The 21,294-nt window shown below is 40.6% G+C and overlaps 2 protein-coding genes and 1 long non-coding RNA gene across 3 annotated transcripts in view; 2 read left to right on the top strand and 1 right to left on the bottom strand.

Annotated features, from left to right (window-relative positions):
* The first annotated feature begins 286 nt into the window (after positions 1-286).
* LOC149735866 (spindle assembly abnormal protein 6 homolog) lies at positions 287-8,411 on the top strand. Its single transcript, XM_089879223.1, has 15 exons — positions 287-498; positions 801-941; positions 1,207-1,324; positions 1,684-1,854; positions 2,172-2,369; positions 2,773-2,889; positions 3,185-3,337; positions 5,176-5,292; positions 5,470-5,559; positions 5,693-5,857; positions 6,117-6,213; positions 6,446-6,621; positions 7,031-7,245; positions 7,492-7,627; positions 8,015-8,411. The coding sequence occupies exons 1-15, from the start codon at positions 434-436 to the stop codon at positions 8,123-8,125; spliced, it is 2,070 nt and encodes a 689-aa protein (XP_089735349.1). The 5' UTR covers positions 287-433; the 3' UTR covers positions 8,126-8,411.
* Positions 8,412-8,759: 348 nt separating this feature from the next.
* Positions 8,760-18,985, bottom strand: LOC149735867 (uncharacterized). Its single transcript, XR_016385112.1, has 3 exons — positions 17,198-18,985; positions 17,016-17,122; positions 8,760-15,148 (listed from the first exon to the last, which is right to left on the bottom strand). It is a non-coding gene; the product is annotated as an uncharacterized LOC149735867 (long non-coding RNA).
* A 201-nt stretch (positions 18,986-19,186) lies between these two features.
* LOC149735868 (protein patched homolog 1-like) overlaps positions 19,187-21,294 on the top strand; it is a 29,801-nt gene continuing 27,693 nt past the window's right edge. Inside the window, exon 1 of the mRNA XM_089879197.1 lies at positions 19,187-20,585. Within this exon, the coding sequence (XP_089735323.1) occupies positions 19,329-20,585 (1,257 nt within the window). The 5' untranslated portion in view covers positions 19,187-19,328. The remainder of the gene's footprint in view (positions 20,586-21,294) is intronic.

Genomic DNA, 21,294 nt, shown 5'->3' on the forward strand with positions numbered 1-21,294 from the left:
AGTATTTCCGCTACAATAACTCTTATATTAACAATTTTAGTGCTAATTACACTCTCATAGATTAGTACGCGCTTTTTTATTCTGTACTCTTGTGTAATTGCAAGTTCAATAGTGCTAGAGATTTAATCAAAATTGAACCTATATAGTAAACATAAAACGTGTTCTTTCCTATAAATTAATACATGTTTTCAGATTAGTATCCAAATTTATAATTTTTGCAGAGTTGTAAGAAAGTTGACATTTTTCCTAAAGTACCTGGCTACTCAGCCGTGTTATTTCCGTTGCTGTAAATCAGTCAACCATTACGAAAAGTCTCGCGGCAAATCTGAAGTGTTAATATAGTTATGAAAAATTAACGTTATTTGTTTGTTTAAATATTGCAAAAGCACTATTTATATTAAATAATTAGAGTTGTCATAGAGTTGTTTAGAAAATGACCGAAACTCTGTATTCAGAATCACTAAAGGTTCAGTACAAATGCCAAGATGCAGAAGATAGGTATGTAAAAAAAAAAGTCAGTTTGTGTTAAATCGTTGTGTACTCGTGCATTCTAATATAAGCAAAAAACATACGTCTTAACTACTTGCTTTGTATATATTTAAAAATACCTATTGAATTTACCAATTCTATAACATCATTCTGCAACAATGTACTTTCCTTTGCAAAAGAGCCAAAATTTTGCTTTGGAGGCATGGTTAGTTAGACTTAGACACACACTCATATAAAACAGAAACTCATTTGTTAAACAAAAACTCATTTGTCCACTCATATAAAACAAAAACTCATTTGTTTCTCTTTAGATTCGTGGTAATCAAGGTAACAGTGGAGTTACAAACCACCACTTCTCCTCTGCATAGAAAAGATCTCCTTGTGCGATTAACTGACGACAAAGATCCTTTTTTCCTGTTTAACTTGTGCCTTGGAGAAGAAGACTTTCAAAGGTAGTTGGGTTAATCCTTTAGCCAGTGACCGGTAAAATTTTTAGCCTAAAAAAGGTTCGTTAAATCTCAGTGATACACTCGGTTTTTATATTTTTACAAAATTCTGGCGTTTATTATGTTGAAAAATAAAAAAATATTTTTTTTTTAAATGGGCAAAATGTGCTGCCTGGTCCTGGTGGCATTTTCCATTCCAGCCTTCTTGAAAGCAAAGGTTAGATTATTAAGAAGTTCAACATGTTTACTAATAACTTCACCATTATTTCAGCCTTAAAACCCAACAAGGATTATTAGTTGACTTCAGTGCCTTCCCTCAAAGATTCATCGCACTTCTGCAACAAAGCCACAGTGAGGAGTCAAGAGAAAGTCCAAAGTTTTTGCTTCAGGTAGGAATCGGAATCTTGAATACGTTCACCATACGTCATACCAGCCTACTTTGTTGGTATAATGACTGTTCCACATTGCCTTTCCTACACTGATCCACTCAGTGGGAGGAAGATAAGGGGCAACCATCCTACCGTTTTACATTTGTCCCCTCTTATTTTCTGTCTGGATGCCCACTGCTTTATAATTTGGTCATGTCACATACACATATTTTAACAAAATACATATATACCTTTTCAATGGCACTTTCCCACTAGTCTAATATGTAAGCCTTTAGCTTATTTTCATTTCCCCCCAATCTCTGCTTCATAATATAAGTTAATATAAAAAAAAAAAACGGTTTTTAACCTTTTTTTTCTAGTTTGTCCTAGAAGAGAGCAGCAGCTTCAGCACATCTAACAGTGGTTGTGGGATTCTGAAAGTAATTGAAACAAATCCATTCAAACACCTCACCCACCTGTCACTCAATTTTCTTCATGGTAACGATAGCGATGTGAAGAAATATCTTGCATCATGTCTCAAAACAACACTGGTAAGCAGGCCATTGTGTTGGCATCTATGACTCTGATCTCAGGTACCATACCATGTCATGCTGTAGATCTTACCACATAAAATATAGTTTTAAAATGCTTCTCGTTGTTAATATTAGTTTTTAATTTAAAAAGTCTGTCATACAACTTTGTTTCGAAACAATTAATTCATCAAGAGGAACTTTAAATGTTACTGCTCATAAGTTTCATCAAGATATGTAGGAGAAAAAGACCCTAAACAGTTTCAAAACAAAACTTAAATGTAAAAATTAAAAATTTATTGCTCAGTTCTCATAACTAGTTTTCTGTTAAAAACCAGGACCACAAAGCTTGGTTGGAGAACAAACTGAGTGAAACTGAACATGAGTTGGGACAGAAGTTGGAAAAGACGAGGCAACAGTTGTCGTGTAAGAGTCAGGAACTTGATCAACTTCGTTCAGAGGCGGGGGGGAAATCTGAGAGGTTGACCACTAAACATGCTCAGGAACTTAACATGGAAAGGGAGAAGGCACTCAAGGTAAAGATAGCAATATATCATATAGTGATGTAGCCTGACCATTGGTGCACATTGAAGTGGTGGTTTTGTACTTTCGAACAAACTGAAAAGGAAGTAGAGTGGTTTTTATAAAACCTTTTTTTTTTTCTAAAACAACCCCGTTTAGCATCTTTAATTTGTGTGCAGTGGTGATCACTGATGATACATAGAATAATAAAATACTGTGTTGGTATGCATAACAAAGTGTCATATTTTATATGAAATAAAAAACATTTGATTGTTTATATTTTTCTGTCAAGGTACAATTTCATATTTGTTCAATAACTTCAAAAATTTGATCGAATTTTAATGGCTCTAAAATCTGTGTACAATTTTAAACATGAATCTTATTTGCTTCTATTCTGATCCATTATTCCACCTTCAGTTGCAAGAAGACTTACAGAAACGATACGACCGTGAAAGAAAAGATCTTGACTCAACTTATCAAAAGAATCTTCGACAAAAAGAAGTTCGTTTATCAGAACTTGAGAATGTGAACAAGGTAAACCTTTCTTAGGTTTACATTAAAAGAGTAAACAAGCACATACGGGATATTCAAAGAATTACAACTAAAAAGGATTTAAATTGAAAGTCTGCTGTCTCATAGAATGTTTGGACAAGCCAAAAGCTGTGTATACATAATGTTGATGTAGTATTCAGTTAAAATAAATTAAACAAAATAGTAAATTGGATTTTTTATAAGATATTCGCTTTAACTCCCGATTAATAATATTTTAACTGACAGGATTTAACAGTTTTGAGAATTCCTTTTAAATTAATATTGATGCACTTCACAGGAGTTAACAGACCGTCGATACAGAGCAGAAGCAACCATACGTGAACAGAAGGCAAAGCTTGCATCGCTCGACGAGGAGCATAGGAGGTGCAGGAGTGATCTTCAGCAGTCGAGGAGGGAGAACAGTTCGTTAGAAGCAGAACGACATTCTCAGGTAAAAAATTTGTCATAAAACAAATGAACTTATTATATAAATAGCCTATATTTTGTGGTGAATTACTGTTTATATATTTTAGTGATGTACCGAATCGTTAAAAAAACGATTCGGCCGAAACCGAATATTCGGCCATTTGTGCCGAATCGATTCGGCCGAATCAACCGAATCGTTTATGACGTCATCCGAACCTACGGCGACGGGCGGTCGGTAAAAACGACATATAGGAAAATACTTTATCATGGCACCGTGTCACACACAAGTATCAACAATTTCAATATAAGTCTTTAATGTGGCAATAAAGCGTTGTGGGAAACATTAGTCTCCTAATAACGCGCGTATTTACGAACCAAAACTACAGGGAAGGTAAATCGTTGGGAGAAAAGCACAAAAGCACAACGGTGACGGACGAGCGTGGATTAGATAAATTTAATTTTATTGCAACACGGACGAGCAGTTAATTCGAGAACTTAAAAATTCTTTACTGTAACGGCGTAACCATTGACAAGACCTGTGTTACGCAAACAAAAAAATTATTTACTTTTGTGACGAAAAAAACATTGTGTATGAGCGTCCCATTTTACGCTCTGCGTCGGCTTGGGAAATAAAGGAAGACGCATGCGATAGCATACAACACTTAGTAAGCGAAGCAATCGTTGTGAATTTGTTCTTGTAGAAACCGACGAAATGCTAATCTCAGTCTATTTGCAAGCAGCCTGTTCCCTGTGGTATATAAATTGTCGGATTTGTATGAAATGTTTTTTGGATTTTGAATGTTACATAACGTAACATGTGTATATAAATTTTTAATTTAATATTTTAGGTGTAAAATTAATATCTTGCAACTGGGATTCACGAAACTCTGATTTTCGCGCGGTGCCTAAGAACGACGTTTTCGGCTTCTGTCCAAGCTCGGCCGGGACCATACTTAGCAATATTACATTACAATTTGTGTTGGTTCTAATTTCCTGATAGCTTCGCTCCTCGCACTTATATTTGCATCAATTAAAATTCACATAATCGCGATTCACCTGCATTTATACTACTCACGGTCACTGGCTTAAAACTATACCGAGAGTAAAAAAATTATTCGAAAACTTTACTTTTACATTTTGTATTCTGCTTTGTGCTAAAAATGTGCAGGGGATCGTGCGCAGACGCGTGCACTATTTAGAGAGAAAAAGCGAGTGTTTCTTTATCGACGACCGGGAGCAGACGCGTGCACTATTTAGAGAGAAAAAGCGAGTGTTTCTTTATCGACGACCGGGAGCAGACGCGTGCACTATTTAGAGAGAAAAAGCGAGTGTTTCTTTATCGACGATCGGGAGCAGATTCGGTCGCGAATGTGACGAAGTTTATCAAAGTGCGCGTGTGCCATAGCCCATAGAACCGTATCCGAAATGATTAGCATTGCTATAAAGCATGACGATTAATTGAATTAAACTTATTTGTTGCAAATAGTCTTTAATTCTTATCTCACAAATTGCGCAAGTTCTTGCTAATCGTATCTATATTGTCTGTGAAAAAGTTCGGTTTTTGCCGAATCTTTACGCACGATTCGGCCAAAACCGAATCTTTGTCAAAATCGCTGATTCGGCCGAATAAATTCGGCAAACCGAAACTTCGGTACATCACTAATATATTTATAGGACATTTCCTTAAAACGTAAGGGCCAAATGGAGATAGGGCATTGCAGTATTGACAGTTTTTGACGCAGTGCTCCATTTAAACATGCCCATGTAAGACTTTTTAAAAAGGTATTAGGCTTAAATACACATGAATTTAAAAGTATAGAAAGAAGTTATTCAGACTCGGTAATCAGTATATTGTATCTTCAGGAAAAAACAATCCAACAAATGAAGACAAGAGTGGCAGTTCTTGAACAAGAATTATTGGATAAAGAACAACTTGTGGCTCGCATTACTTCATCATTAGATGCTTCACAACAACAAAAGGTAGGTTTCTATATCTCTTTATTGTGTGTATATTGTTTTTATGTTACTCATATAAAGGGGAAAATTCTTTTTAGGATTTTAGTTTTTATCCTGTATATTTGAAAAAAAAATACAGAATTGTAGCTGCACCTATTTTTTTGATAATTTGATTTTTTTATCTTTACTTTTCTGATTCAGGAACAATTAGATGACAGAAGATCTGAACAACAAATTCAGATTCGAAAGATGGAAGCTACGATAAAAACTATGTCAGATGAGTTGATAAAGGTATTGTGACCAACCTGCCTGAATATAACATTATTTATCAGTTTATCTGAAAGGATTTTTAGAAATGCATTTTATACCCAAAGGCAAAATCTACAGTAGCAACATTTTTACCAGCAACACTTTTCCTTCCCAGGGAAATGAGATAATCAAGAAACTCCAAGATGAATTACGAGGTTATATGGGGAAGGTGAAGATAAAGAACGAAGTGACAACGAGACAAGAGAAACTTATCGGAGAAAAAGAACAAATGGCTGAAAAAACTAGAAAGGAATTAGAAGAAACAACAAACAAGCTAAAGGTATATCTTTGGTTAATGATGAAGTATTTTAATTTCCTAAATGTATATAATACTTATTTTTAAAGTTTTAAAAAGTATGTATTGAGTATACAACAGTTCTGGTTAAGTTTTAAATAATTTCTGATTTTTTTTTTTAAATCATGTAAAAAATTTGTAGTTTGTCTCGTATTTAATTGCTTCAAAGGTGCGAGAAAAGCCTGAAATATTGTTTTTTGCAATCTATGTTTTTCAATATATTATTTATTTATTTACCAAACAGAAAAGTGAAGATGAAACAACGAAACTAAAGGATCAATTAGAAACTGCGTTAAGTAAACTAGAAGAGAGCAAGAACTTGCTCAAAACTAATGAAAATGGTAACTACTAACTATACCTAATTTATTACATAAACCGCGGTTGTGTATTTAAACTATGGTTACCAGACATAAAATATAGTTTTCTTTTTACTTAATTCCATTAAATAAATCTTAAAGCTAGAACTCTATTAATTTTGCCAAGGTTGGTCCATTAACCCAAGATTCCATGCTTAAACTAACTACAATAGTGCACAAAAAAAAAACAAGAAAATAGTGAAAAAACTTTTTTCAGTAATCAACTGGTTGAACAAGCAAATCAACGAGCAGCATCTTGTGTCCAGGAGGAACCCCCCTCCTCAACCTCTCCCCTCCCACCCAGCTCCCCATCCGATCCCCTCCCAACATCTCCTACCTCACGAACATCATTCATCAGTTAATTCATTCAAACCTCCATTTAACCATTCTGCTGTGAGTTTCTACTTATTTTATGTTATATTTATAGTACTGTTGGGTATAGGGTAAGATAGGACCTCTTTAGCACATACTATCCAACTATCCTGATCTCGTTTTAAACAATTAACAACATCTATGGGAGTTGTGAGGATATTGTTTTATAATTCTTTGAATGTTTTTTGATTACTACCAAATGGGGCGAGAAAATCGAACAAAAAGGTGTCCCGTCTTTACTCCACCTACTAAATGTTGGTTTAAGATCATTTTAAACTTTAATTTAAATACAAGTATGAAATTGTTTTTATGAATCACATAATTTTTTTTTTTTTTTTTTTTTTTACATTATAGAAGAGACCAATATTCTTATGTACAATATATGTAATATTCATGTAGTTTTATTGTAAAATAAAATGTGTTTTCTCAGCCCAACTACAGCACCCCTATCAGTGTTGCTCCACAACCCCACCTATCAGCCAACCATTCAACCCCTATCTCGGCCATTGGGTCAAGCCCCCATATTAACCCCATGAAGCCCCAACCAAGTGAAGGTAGTCGTATACCCCGCCCTAATGTAGCAGGGGGTGCACAGGTGGTATACAACCCAAGCAAAAACAAGGAGAACCTTTCGCCAAAATCTGGGTAGGATATTTAATTTTTTTTTACCTGTATCATGTTCATTGTGTTGTCTAAATTGTTTTAATATACAATTGGATTTATATGTGGTAGGAATTGCATACGTGTTGTTAAATGGTCAGATGAGATAAATGTTTTCCAATTATTGTGTTTTTGTCTGGTATTCTTTTGTTTCTTTCATGAATGAATGAAAGTAACTTGCCTTATCCTCGGGTGATAACATGGATTATCTAACAAAATATACCATCACAGAGCTGACAACTCCATCGACCCGAAGTATCTAACTCGCTCCGCTGACGTTATTACCGTGCGCAGTCTATCGCCATCTTGCGACACTTCACCACCGAAATTGTCGGCTGCTAACCCGTCTACACGGCTCAGTCAACAGGTTGGAAATAGTTTGAAATACAACGCCGAAAAATTATCTAAATTGCGTTTAAGCTTAGCTCTACGGAAGTAACACCATTTAACACTTGGTTAGGCCTCTGTTGGGTCGTGAATGAATGTAACTTTTAAATCCTCGCGTGGCGGGGCATTCACAGTTGTTATAACACGGGTGTTATGTTTCATACACCTCGTGTCCGTTTACGAGTTTTCGTGTATATTACTTTTTAGGTATTTGAATTTTTATGATTTTATTTTTACCCCTTATGTAGGAGTAATGAGCCAACCTCGGGCTACCACATCTCAGGTCCCTGACAAACCTCTACGTATGACCTCACCCATATAGAATACATTTAATTTTACTCTTTAAAAAAACAATATTTTATAACAGGTAATGAACAAAGCTACCCTCGGTCGCCCAGGTCATGTCCGCTTTCAACCCCAGCAGCCAAACTCCGCAGTCTCCGCTTATTTTACCGGAGCCATGCCGAAGCCAAGTTAGACCCTCTCCTTCAGTCTTTTTGGCCAAGTTCGACGACCTAAGTTCCCACGGTGTGCGTAACGGCGGCAGCGGTCACAAGTTTTGTAATAGAAAGTCGTGTTTATATCTCCCTGGTCCTTGACGCTTGTATAGACTTACCGCCTCCGCCGTACCCTTTAACCTTCGCGTGTGACTTTTTGTAGCGATTTACTCTTTCCATATGTGTTCCCGCCGTTGGCTTACCGCACCCCCCGTATTTATGTGCGTTTCGACTTCGTAAACTACAATAAAAGCCACCAGAATCGCACGGCGCCAGTCGCCACAGTCATCTCCCCTTACCCGCCTACCACCGAACTCCCGTCTTTCGTCGGCCAAATAACCCAGAACCCTCTTGTCACATGACCGTGTCATCCATCTATGACGTCAGAATACCTGCTACGCTACCCGATGACGACAGAGTCGGTGAGTGTTTTCGGTATGCCGAATACGACACGAAAACAATACTATTGGATAGATATTTGAGTACTCTAGAAATTCTGTTAGAAATGAACTATAAATGTATTATTTTTTTCTAAATATGACAGATTTAGACAAAATAACGTTAGACAGAGCTAAATCATCCGCCTGTTGCCACGGCTTTACTATATGTGGTCGGTTGAGGTAATATGGTTCAGGTTTTTATTCTCTTTTATCGTCCTGTTTGGTAGTAAACAAAAAGTAGTTACAAAATTATGTAAACGTATCCCAACGACTCTAAAATGACATTAGTAAAAACTCGACTCGAAAATAAGGGATATTATGTGCTATCAGTATCCCTCTTTATCCACAATACTGGGTGTGACCAATAACCGAAATATTATACATTTTTGTAACCTTGGATTGTAGTAGCTGCCAGAAACCATAGACGTCAATCAAGCCTATAATGTAACTGCAGACGCTTTACAATGGCGAGAACTTTGTAACTGATACAGTTAAAGTTCCTGGCAAGGGTCGTGTACAGTAATCCAGTACACCAATGGTTACGACTGTGGGAAAATACTTGGGTTTAACAGACAGTGTTATATTTATGTAAAGTTGGAAATACATGTTACACATCGTTTTTGTTTGATGTTATTTTAATGCGAAACTATTCCATTCAAATTCATCGCGTTGAATGTGGGCGTCATTTGTGTTTCCGTTTTAAACTCTAAGACTACACATCCGCTTATATGGTTTGGAAATGGTTACTATAACAGCCCGGAATGTAGTACGGAGTCTAACCACAGAATCCGGATTGAAACGGGAGCTGCCCAAGCACGCGATGTATGCCAAGTTGTAGCGACAATGCCTTTGAAAGAGAAAATCCTCGTAACTACATTGCACGTCGTAGAGATTCGGTTTACTTCCGTATTTACATCACCGCCTTTCAACAGTAGCTCGTCCAGGTGCCGGGCCAGTTTCTGACGTGAAGATGCGAGGGAAATTTTCCCTTTACTTTCACGTTCAAGCAAAGGCAAAACAAACCGGCTGCCAAGTCCAACCGTAACGCGTTTTCGTATCTCCGTCACAGGAAACCGAGAAAAAGCAACATCATTTCGCCCGTCACCACATGTTGCGAACTATTCCGGGCCCGTGTTACACACCGGGTCACTTATGATGGAACCCCGGGTTCATTGCATAGCGTCGTCTTACACAACAGTTGCTTGTTTTAGGCGTGTGGTTCTAAACCTCTTTTGTCGATCACAACTTGGCGCCAAAACCCCTTTAAAGCTATGTTGTAACAAGTCATAATTACAACTCATACCCTGAACCCCGCTTAAACTTTAACATGGGTTAACCACATGATTTTTTTCCGTGTAGCTAGTAAAGGATTCCAAAAGACGCATTACAAGTGTTTGGATTCTGTAACACTCGTTTAGTTGGTAAGATATACGAGATGTCATAACAAACTCTCTAGATTTTTGTTTAAGTAATTATGCAACTTAAAATTTCGTACCGATAGTTACGTGTTGTATCATTGGTATACAAAAGCATTTGTTCCCGCATTTCCAGTCCCAAAACATATTTTCAAAAATGCAAATCACATACTTCGTATACGGATTTTCACCTTATATATTCAATCGCACGTAGATATGTAATCCGGGGTTAAGTTCGACATAGAAGAAAGATTAATGTGTTATTGGTCCATGTGCTGACAGCTATTGTTGTTTACTCGCCTGTGGGTGATTACATAATATATACTCTCACGGTGGTCTTCAGTTTCCAATTTTGGATCTATTCTATTATTGCTTGGACGAGTTTAATTTGAGCTAAAGTCACAATACCGTCTTTTTAAGACGCCGCGCACTTCGAATGTGATTAGATTATATACCCGTCTTTAGATATTGTACATTGACATATATTGATAAAGATAAAGCGTTTCTAACCCACAGCCGAACCCACGTTCCCTGATTACGTAACCGTTCGCTTCTGAAAATAGACTGCGGTTTCGGCAAACCACTTTCATGCTTTTTAGTGGCCGCCCATGTTCGTCCCCAAACAAGCCGGGTCGTCTTGCCGTTGTTGCTTCAGCAAACAAGCTACTTTCGGAGTTCGGTTTCGCACAGTCGTCGCCAATTTCACTGCCCTGTTTGGACGTCGTTTACCACACAAACACGGGAATCGGCGCGGCGGCCTGCCTAACGTAATCAGCATGCGCGAGAGTTGAGCCGACTCTGGTCGACGTTGGTGGCTCTTCTGATCGTGTGCGGTCGACCGACGACGGCTTTTGTCAGGGTATTTTCGTACTCCCTTCGCTTCCTGGGTGGCGAGTGCTGTGTGATTATACGCCGTGCTCTTGTAAGTGCGAATGACACACGGACTACATTCCGCACGCCAAGTTTATTACAACTTCCTAAACCTGCTTGCATCGTCCACAAGCGGCACACGCCACCCCACGCTGCTATAACTCCCGTTCGTCAATTCGAATTACAGCTAGTGACCAATTAGCCCTTTGCTATGCACTACTGCATTATTCATGGCCCGAAAGCTGTTGTTTTACTCAAAGTGGCAAACGGGTTCACGACTCTGGTCACCTCGTGCGCTAATTCGGCGTTCTTACCATCAAAACAAACGCATTGAGTCATGCCCAATCTTCCTCGATTGCCCAAAATGCTCCATGTTAAGCTAGGGTGATTTCTAGCGGGCGCCAATGCCCGTCTGATTGCCGTCGACCGATCAAGAAATACTTTCAGATTTACCCAGAACACAACCCTTAGCATTTTGTTTACGCTTTCATCCTATAGGTTTAAATTGCATCAGCAGCATTTTATGGCCGACCGTCTCGTCTCCTTGTTACAGTTTAGTGCGGGCGTTTAATAATTCATTGTTTTCGCGGTCGCAATCAGAACGAAGTGACCCTTTGTTGGAGGCGGGCAATTTCCTGCTAAACCACGGACGGGAATTTTGAAAAATTCCTCTTCAATCATCGATATACAGTTTATAGTTACAACCTATGTGTGAATGTTGATAAAGTTTGTTTAGCATAAGGTGAATGGCCGCGACCCTCAACCGGCAAAGGACCAAGGTTTGTCCCAACAAAAGTAGCGACATCTATTATTGCTCTAACCGGGACCACCCACGAGCATTTCAATGTCACCCTCAGAGAGACGTATTACCTTGTTGGCCGACACCGCAGAATTAGCCATCCTCAGTGGTGGACGATAATCTGCTTACCGTCAATCGAACCACACTGTTCCGCGTAAATGGGATTTCGGGTTGCGTCAGACCGGTATCTCTAATTTTCGCTTCACCAAAGCACCGCTCGATTCGTACAGCTTACTGGGCTAACACCTTACTTAGCTAGTCCAGCGGTCAAAGAACTGGCATTGTAGATTCTAGTTTTTTGCTGGCATCTTTCTCTATCGTGACCGAGTCTCAGACCCCGGCTTAAAACGTCCCAAGTAATGAAATTTTTCGTGTATCGCCAGCTCTGGCGGCTTGGCTAAGGCTTAGCACCGAGAGTCAGGGTATTCCTTTGCGGCGATGCGAGACGAGTCCACGCATTAGGCTCCTCGACACTTTCCTGTTGGTTCCCCCATCCACCCATTACGTTAGAAACGTGTCTTTTCGTGGGTGGGTTCTGTATAAACACCGTCACACACGTCCCAAGCACCCTTGGGCCCGTCACTATTGTTCTCTAGCGAGCCGATCAACGTGTGAGTTATCCGCGGCAGTCCTCGTCATATTATTGCCACTTTTACCGCACATTCGCTTAGAATTGGTACTGCGAGCGCATATCACTATATTGGTATTTGTCACTGCCGAGTTAACAGGTCCAGCTCCAAGGTTGCTGGTTTCAAGGAGTATTAGAACTCAGTAATGGTAGACCGAGTTGCGTTACGAACGCGTTTCAGATTATTACGCAATTAGGCGCATTCCTAAAAGCGTATGTATTTCAGGAAATAGCTTCTTCGTTTTCGCTTTATGTTGATTTATAGCTTTGTTTTAAACCGAGCCCACAGTTGTACAAGCATACCATTTGTCCTGACGCTTCAATCGGTTGTTTGCACGATGATACGGGCCCCAGCCGACGCGTTAATCCTGATTAATTAAGGTCCATCCCGACTTTTCTTTTCAGCAGTACCTCATGTCAAGTGTATTTGATCTGTAAGCCGTCGCTGAGATATTTGGATTTACTGCGACGTCGACATTGGTAGCAGCCGTGTTTGCCTTGCGTGATATTTTACCATATAAAAGAGCTACCGTTCCATTCAACACAGGTGTTCCCATAGACCGGTGTTCTACACATCCCACCCCAGCGGCGAACACGGAACAGGACAATTGTGATCGAGTACACAACCGCCCAACACCCGAACCCTACGACCCTTGTGGCGCGAGGAATGCGGCCCACCACCACTGCCTCCCAACCCCAACCATCAGCTTATTGTTAACACGGCGTAGATAGAAGGCGGCCACCGGAATCGTCAAGCACGCGTCATCGCCCGGACGAAGATGAATGAAGAGTCGGAATCTCGACGATAACCCGCTCTGGTAATTACCTGATGAAACTGGATAATGTACGAAACGAAACCTGGGATTAGTTCAACCACTTCGGAGACGGAGGTAAGCGTGTTGATGTGGAAATTTCGTTTCTCCTTTTCGATATTCGAAGCCTCCAACAAAAATGACCTCTAAAGATAAATGGATCGAGCGATTTCGGTATTTCCTATATACTTCCACTTGTCATAACGCTATTCTCTATTTCATTTGTAGTCGACTATAGTTTCCTATTAACGGCTTAACCGAGGCATAGAAACTGTCGGGTGAAGTATCGCCATTAATCAGAGCATAATTCAACGAAGCTATTACACTAGGGGTCGTTTAACAGGGCTCACATATACCCCATACTGTGTACGTAACGATATTGAATTATCAATGCGCCATTTCCCCTGCGACATAATATTTCCCACATTACTGAACACCCATTGTTAATTAAGTCGTATTTGGTATAAATCCAATGGTGTACTATAATGTATATCTGTGCTGTATATATCAGACAGTCGGAACGGTGTTTGAATGTTTTGGCGACTTGCGAAAGGACTGGAATGCATTACAGTTACCAGATCAATTTCAGAGTCAAGACACACCTAACCACGCCATAGACCTCTTAAACAGTCGGCGGCGCGGTAGTGTTATTTAAGTTTTGAAACGTTACACAATAGTAGCGAACGTTTCTTGTTATATGTGCGCACCGGTTCGAAAATCCGGGGGCCGACAAGCATAAGCTGTAAAAATTAAACATCCCTTCTTGTGGAACTGTTCAAACAGCGAACCGGTTTCCCGGGTCTTATTTGTGTTTACGTGGTATGTGCGGGTATTAGGTAATCCATGACTTACATCTGTCCACATATAACTCTTTGACGCGTTGCTTTTAGTTCTCAATGCATCTGAGAAAATATCAAAAGTCAGACGCGCAGTGGCCCCTGCGTTGTAATCCTAAAGCAAACCGCTGAACTATACGGTCCAAATTGTTAAGTCCCACTTGCAGAGCGAATGGCCATCTCAGCGCCAAGAAAAAGTGATTTGTTAAAATCGACCGAAAATAGGCGACGTTTTGGCATTTCGGGTCTTCTGTTTGGGTGGTCTGAACACCCCGGGAGGTTAAAGCATCGCGTAATAATTAGCAGCGATTACAGCAGATGCCCGTCGGTTTAATCGGGTTCGTATCGTTTACTTGCGGTGCAATCTTCGCCGCTTCTGTACGCCGCATTTTGTATTCACGTAATTGGGCGCGAGCATAAACATTTTACAGCGCTGGGTCACGTCTTGTTGTTGCAGTTATATTGTAGCAACTTCTAAAGTGCTCGCGCTACCGTAATACTAGTTTACATGAACGATATACAGTATACACGCACTGTAAAGCAATTGTCGCATTTCAAGGTCCTACACAAAGGCCACCATATATATGGGCTCATAAAGCTTTTGTTTATGTCTAGAGAGTAACGGGTTTCGCGGTCAGGCATATAGCTTTCGCGGCAAATGCATTTAACCGTGTAGTAAAGTGGTTCACCGTCGCTTAGCTTTCTAGTCGGCGTTGTTATTGTTCAGCCTATTTGCCCTTCGAATGTAATCTATAGCCAATCCCATATCCCGTCCTGTTTTCACGTTCCCTGGCGCGTAATGTCACTGTTTCCAGATGTTATTTACCTGGACTTACTGGCAACAGTCCAAAAACAACAGAACCATAGCACTTTAATGTAGAATGCCACTTTGTGTACACGCAAGTCAAACCCATACAAACCTAATACATTCGTCCAATAAACTTAGAAATACACGCCGCGTGTTCTATGACGCTATGATTATAGGAATATTTTTCTTATATGGAAACAATCCTGTAGATTTTGTGAGTATTATCTCCACGGAGGTCCAAAAGCAATTTCGAGGCATTTCGTCAATGCTGTACTTTATAGAAAATACCGTTCTGACAGTCTGTTGTATTTTCAAATAAGCGGCCTCACGCACCGGCTTTATATGGCGTGAATCCTCGCACGTGCCACAGTGTGCTTCGCCTTTGAACCCAAATCCCTGAAAAACCAGGCTTTTTAAAAATGAAAAAATAGTATCCTCAGCCGAGGTAATTAACCGAGATATGCCTATTTTCCGCGGCGTGCTTTGAGCCCGTGTACCACGTTAATTAGACTAACTAGCTTTGTAAGTGACAGCGCAGCTAATAGGTTATAAATGGTTATCTTCCACTTTGGGGGTCGGGATACAAAAAATGTTGTCACGCTATAAATAGATCTGTGTACAAGAGGTATTCACACGCAATATAAGGGTTGGTAGCTCTATAATATTTCATTCTATTTTTTTTATATAGTAGGGTGGGGAAAGATGGGATACCCTTTCATTCTATTTTCTCATCCTATTTTGTAGTCAACAAAGAAGATTTAAGAAATTACAAAACTATATATAGTGAAAACCTACAAATTACAAAAGTAATCCATATAGTGAAAACCTACAAGTTCAGGTAGAATTTAGAACACGATGCCGTATTAAAACTTGGTAAAGTATTTTTAGGATCTGACCTATAAAAAATGTGCTCCTATAAAAACATACCATCAGCAGTTTTTTGACAGCAAAGTAACTCTAATGATAAGATACCAAATTGAGTCATTTTTAAACGGATATTGCATGTCACGGACTCATTTACGACGGACAATCAAAAATCCACGTGCGTGCTGTATATATATAGACCCCTGATTCCGATTCTTATGTGCAATTTATTCTTATTTTGTCGTGCGGGGCTTGTATGTCATTTTTTTAAAGAGAGGAACTACCGAACCTATCACGATCTAATTAGCCACCTTTCAGACGATAATTTTATTATTTTCGGCAATTTCCGACTGTTATTATAGATATAGGCTACACGTATATAGTGTCCAATCATAGTTATATCCATTCTGTTACATGGGAAAGGTCCAGGCATAGGTGATGGAAAGTTTCTAAAATTACACAACAATATGATCGTTATTGGCAGCATCAATTAAGTATACTAAAAACTGGGTACTTTTATAACTACGTTTTTAACGAGTGTATAAACAATAAATAGTTAAATTATGGGAAAGACGCTTCAAAGCGTGCGCGTTTTACTGTGGCCTTAATCAAATAGTAATTCATACTTAAACAATCAGGCTTTGTCGTTACGAGAGTAATTATTCTGCTCCGTTTATGGTTGCCCCATTACATCACTTGCATAGTGAACCCGTTTTACCGGTCACAATAACAGGTATTTTAAAACCATTTTACACGTAGTGTCCTTAATTATAAAGTGGCCTGATCTTAACCGCTATGTTGTAACATGGTTGTTTTCCGGATGTTCATTCGTATTTAATCAAACTTGTAATTATGCAGTAGTCGTTTGGGGTCTAGAATATTGATACATAGAATGACGTTCATGTGTCTGGCTCAGTCGCTTGTACTAACATTTTGTTTTCGGATGGTATCGTTTATATGAAATTTATTTGTCACTAGATGACGCAGTAGGGGCAAGTTATAAAGAATTGTTTGTCGCTTTGTCAGTTTTTCAGAATCTTTTGAAACTCGCACAAATAATTTCGTTCATGTTGTTCAAGGTTTATTTTTGGCTAGAACTTATATATGCATTTTGGTTGATATAATTTTGTAATTTAACCAATACCGAAACCTGTACAGAAATAGTTTTAACATTTGATTGGAATTTGGTTATCTCCGCTGAAAACAGGTGTCGCTACTTCTTTTGCGGTCTGAAGTGCGCTGTTAAATGGAGCTACTACACTTGTTGTGGCAACACAAAAGCTACACCCTTGCAGTGGCCGAGAAATGGGCGTGCACCGCTTTTAGAAATTCGGTAATAGCTTCTGGTTTGTGGACAGCGACAAACGTAATGTTTTGGGGTTACCGTTTGAGCGCTCACCTGTCGCATAGTCGATTTTGCGGACCCTCGCCACCCTCGCGCGTATCTATAGTACGCAAATCGCTAATTGAATGAACGCATACAGAGCCCTTCTTTGGTACAGGTCCCTGTAAAAAAAGCGAGCGAAATTTTACCAAAATCGTTCTCTCTCTTTACCGAGAATGTCGAAAAAAGGCGCCTACCTGTGTGGTCCTCTCTCCTCTCTTCGGGAGGCGCGGAGAGCTCCGAGATAGCAGCAGTCCGGTAACACGAGACCGGAGCTCCTCGACCGTGTCCGAAAATGACGGAGTCTGTGGTTTAGGGTTTGCGTCGATCACCAGTGCTATGTATTGTTAAGATAGTGTTTAGGAAGTTACGAATTTGCTGTTAGCCAGGTGCGAGGTCCAGTAAGAGAAATAAAGTATCCACAAAAAAAAACAACTTTGTTCGCGACTTATAATAACAAGGTCAAACGCGCCTTTAATGACCACCTCGTAATTATCTATAGCGTATATAGAGTTTTCGACAAGAAAGGCGGGTAAACGTTCAGTTCCAAGCAAAACGCAGGACCACCGGGTCCGTTACGCTAAAATTCCGGCCGAGAATGATTGAATCCTGCTTGCCGCCAGACTCGTCGCCACCAAAACCGAGTATATCGAAGAGAAAGGTTAGAAACGCTTCGTCTGTTTACGCGACGCCGCTTTTTAGCGCTCAAAGCGTTTTGTGGTGCCAGCTTTGCGTGTGGGTGAGCAATGGCATTATTTTCGACCGAGACCGTATACACCGTCTACCGTACATAACAGATTTTTACGACCAGTCCGCGGGAAATTGGCTAAATCGAGTCGGTTAACTCTGAAAACCTCCCGAAATCGCTGTCATTGCTGGACGCTTGCCGCGCTCTCTCTGTCTTTATCCCTCGCGGGAGGCGGTCTCAGTAACGGTGGTCGGAGGCGAAAAAATAAAAACATGCCGCCAGTTACGGTGTCTTACTTCGCTCGGCTGACTCTATTCAAACGATCTCGCTTGAAGAAGACCAGATCTTACCAGCAGTCGGTCGAGGCCGTATGAACTGCCATAGTTTCGAGTCTGTATACCCGGATTAGCTGGGCCACTGAGGTCGAGCAGAACGAAACAGCACACAGGGACAGTAGGCTTACACCTTCGTCTTTTGGGCGCTTAGGGCTTTATGTCAGATTAGTTACATCAAGCGATAAAACGGATGTTTTCTTTGATGTTTCGCTAACGTTTTGATAGACAGTTCGACAGTGGCAAGTAGAAACAGATTATGAATAAGGGTATTCTAACGCAGACTGGCAGTGGCCTTGTTGATAGCTATTTGGCAACAGTCTAGTCCCCAAAGCTGTGGCCGCGAACTTAAAAACAGATTAATTCGTGATATGCGACATTGTTTTCTCAAAACCCATGACGTTCGAGCTACAAACACTTGCTATTTTTTACTGTAAGCTGTAAACACTAAGCAAGTTAAGCGAATGTAAAGATAAACCATGTGTAAGATCGACGCTTTTAAAATGTGTTTGGTATAGTAAGTCTGTCGCCTTGGGAATTGAATGTTTTATTCACGAAATAGCGGCGAACAATTGATGATACACCAGCATAGGATGACAATACTAAGCTTGCGGTATACACGTGTTGTACCAAGGCTTACGCGATGTATTGTATTGAGTATGCCATGGTTGCACGCGGTCTAGCTATTTCGTTATCGCCTCGTTTTCCAGCGGTAGGCGCGGGTAGATACGATTCGGCCTCGATAACGTTGACAAGAGGCATCTACAACGCTCGCGGCTTGAACAATGGGAAACCTGCGCGGCTGCTAGCCAAGTACTTATGTAAACACGGCTTATTAAGTCAGGGCAACGGTCACGACTGACCTCCTGTAATGAAGACCTGGCGACGGAGAATAGCAAGAGCGGAAGCGCGCTTGGTTTCGCAACAATACAACCGAGGGTGGTCCCGATCAAAATTGGTGACAGGATAAAAAATCTGCTCGAAAAATTTTGAACCGACGTCAAACCAACCGCCCGTGATGTAAGCACAGTCTTGTCATCTTAGGTGAGATCATGTTACGACCGAAAAGCACAATTTTGCAGTTGTACAGTACTCTGTGCTGTTGCGGAAGTCATACTTATGTCTCGCTTTGTCTATAGCAGTAATCGAGTACTTTGACTAATTAGGCAGTCTAAAGTGGTCAGGTCACGCGTTTTTGAATTGCAAAATTTTGTTTAACTTATATACCATTGACCCCACAGTGAGTTTCGCGTTGTATGATGGTAAAGTGTAGGTGCTCTGCCGAAATTTTTGCCTCGATTCTGTCGAATGAGTATGTCCGTACGCAACGGAGCACCGCCGGGCAAGGAACAATCGGACAGATCATTTATTGGGCCGTGCGTGCCCGATTCTAAAATGGATTCAAGAAATACTGAGCTCATTTCCGGAAGAGCCAGCACGAACACGATACACGAAGGCCTCACGCCACAATTTACAGACCAACCAGAAAAGAAAACAACAAATGTCGCGAGAAGAGAGAACTCGACGATTGATGGACTGCAAGAAACTTTTGATGATGTCATTGCTGACGTACACAGAGATAGAAACTCTCAGACCGATGCTGATGTCTTCCATTCAAGGGGAGACACTGAAGCGCCCACACGCGCGTATAAAGACACAACAACAAGGCCGTCAGTACCTGTTGTTATACCTAGTGCAGCCTCGCCAAGATTAGGCAACACAACTCAGGAAGAACACAGGGGTCCTACAGACAGCCGAGAAGAGCTAACAGTCACCAGTATCTCATCTTGCGGGTCTGACTGGAAGTTACTTAACAGTTCAGACCAGGACGCCGACTTCAATCCGCCGAGGCTAGCATCGGGAAGAATACGGCAAGATCCCGGCCGCAGGACTACCGCAAAGCGGCGGACGCTCGGCTCGTTTTCCCGTACTCGACACAGTAGTCAACAAAACACTCGAAACTCAGGAAGAGACTCTACCAGTTCGTCGGATAACGCGATCTTTCAGGACAGCAGGATGACGATAAGCGATGATGGCTCAGGAACGCAACGTGATGATGCGATAGAGGTGGTAGAAGACATCAAAATACCTGTTGTAGCGGATCCGGCTGTACGTATTGAAGATAACACGCAGGATTCTCCCGAGTACTCGGAAATTCCCGATGTTTCCCGAATACACGTACCTACAGAACCCGTGGCCACAGTTGATCCGTGGGTGAGGTCTAACAACGAAGTTGCAACTGGTGGCACCACAGTACGTTTTATAGACGCGAACCAACACCCTACAAGTGCATATCCCCCTGACCACATTACTGAACACCAGCGTGCACCCCATACGCCGCAAAACTATTCGGCAAACTATGCAGGGAATACTAGACCGGCCAGGAGATCGGATAGCCAGGAAGAACTTGATCAAATCGCTTCCAACCGTTCGCGCATGCGCACAACGTCGAGCGGACCAAACGCCGACGAGTCAGAGCTTCGAGAACGAATTAGAAACGACATGGAGTTACTGACACGCCCCAGTTGGTGCGATGCTAGATTTGCTTTGTCGCGTCTCGACCAGGTTTGTACAGTATTTTATTGCTGATTAAAAACTCCCTACCAAAAGAAATTTCTTGCCGCTAAGGATTTCTACGTATTTTAGAGCATCCACAGCACGCTAAAACAGATGGTGTCGTTATGACTTATAAGCTGAAAACAGGAAAAAACTGTCGAGATTCCAGTTTTAGATTTAGGATGATCGATTTGTATTTCTTAGTAATTTTTGGCGTGACAGCGCATCTAAGAATCTCAAAATGGCGCGCCGCCGCATAATTTGCTATTCAAACGGAATTAATTTGTTGTTGAACGCAGCTGGTGGTCCTTGGGTCGCATGTGTCATGTTTGAATGTGTGCACAAGGCGTCTCAAAGCAACTGTAATCTGTGGCTTCCTATAGTTTGTATAACTTGTATTCAAGTGTCAGGTTGAAGTCCACCTTATCAGTCATTTTAATCGAATTAAAATTCGTTCAACTATCAACGCCAAGTCACCCTGTTAGATGCCACGCACTATTCGCACTGTATAGTGGAGTAAATAGCACGCGATGTTGGTGGTACTTTGACAATTGTTTTAAAATGCGTCATGCGACTATGTTACGTTAATGAAATAACTGCCTTTGAACCAAAATATTTGTTCGCTTTCATGAATTATGAAGCTGTGTTTTCGCATTCCGTTTTGTTAAGTATTTTCCTGGACCGGCGCTTCGCCACGCGTTGAAACAATAGTGCTCTA

This window comes from Ciona robusta, chromosome 5 (genome assembly GCF_009617815.1).
Source record: "Ciona robusta chromosome 5, ASM961781v2".
Taxonomy (NCBI): Eukaryota; Metazoa; Chordata; class Ascidiacea; order Phlebobranchia; family Cionidae; genus Ciona; species Ciona robusta.

What these genes read in the sequence shown, in the direction of transcription:
- LOC149735866 (XM_089879223.1), top strand. Translation starts at nt 434, where the DNA reads ATGACCGAAACTCTGTATTCAGAATCACTAAAGGTTCAGTACAAATGC. An exon ending in AAAGGGAGAAGGCACTCAAG is followed by an intron (nt 2,370 to 2,772) that starts GTAAAGATAGCA and finishes TTCCACCTTCAG; the next exon opens with TTGCAAGAAGACTTACAGAA. An exon ending in TGTCAGATGAGTTGATAAAG is followed by an intron (nt 5,560 to 5,692) that starts GTATTGTGACCA and finishes TTTCCTTCCCAG; the next exon opens with GGAAATGAGATAATCAAGAA.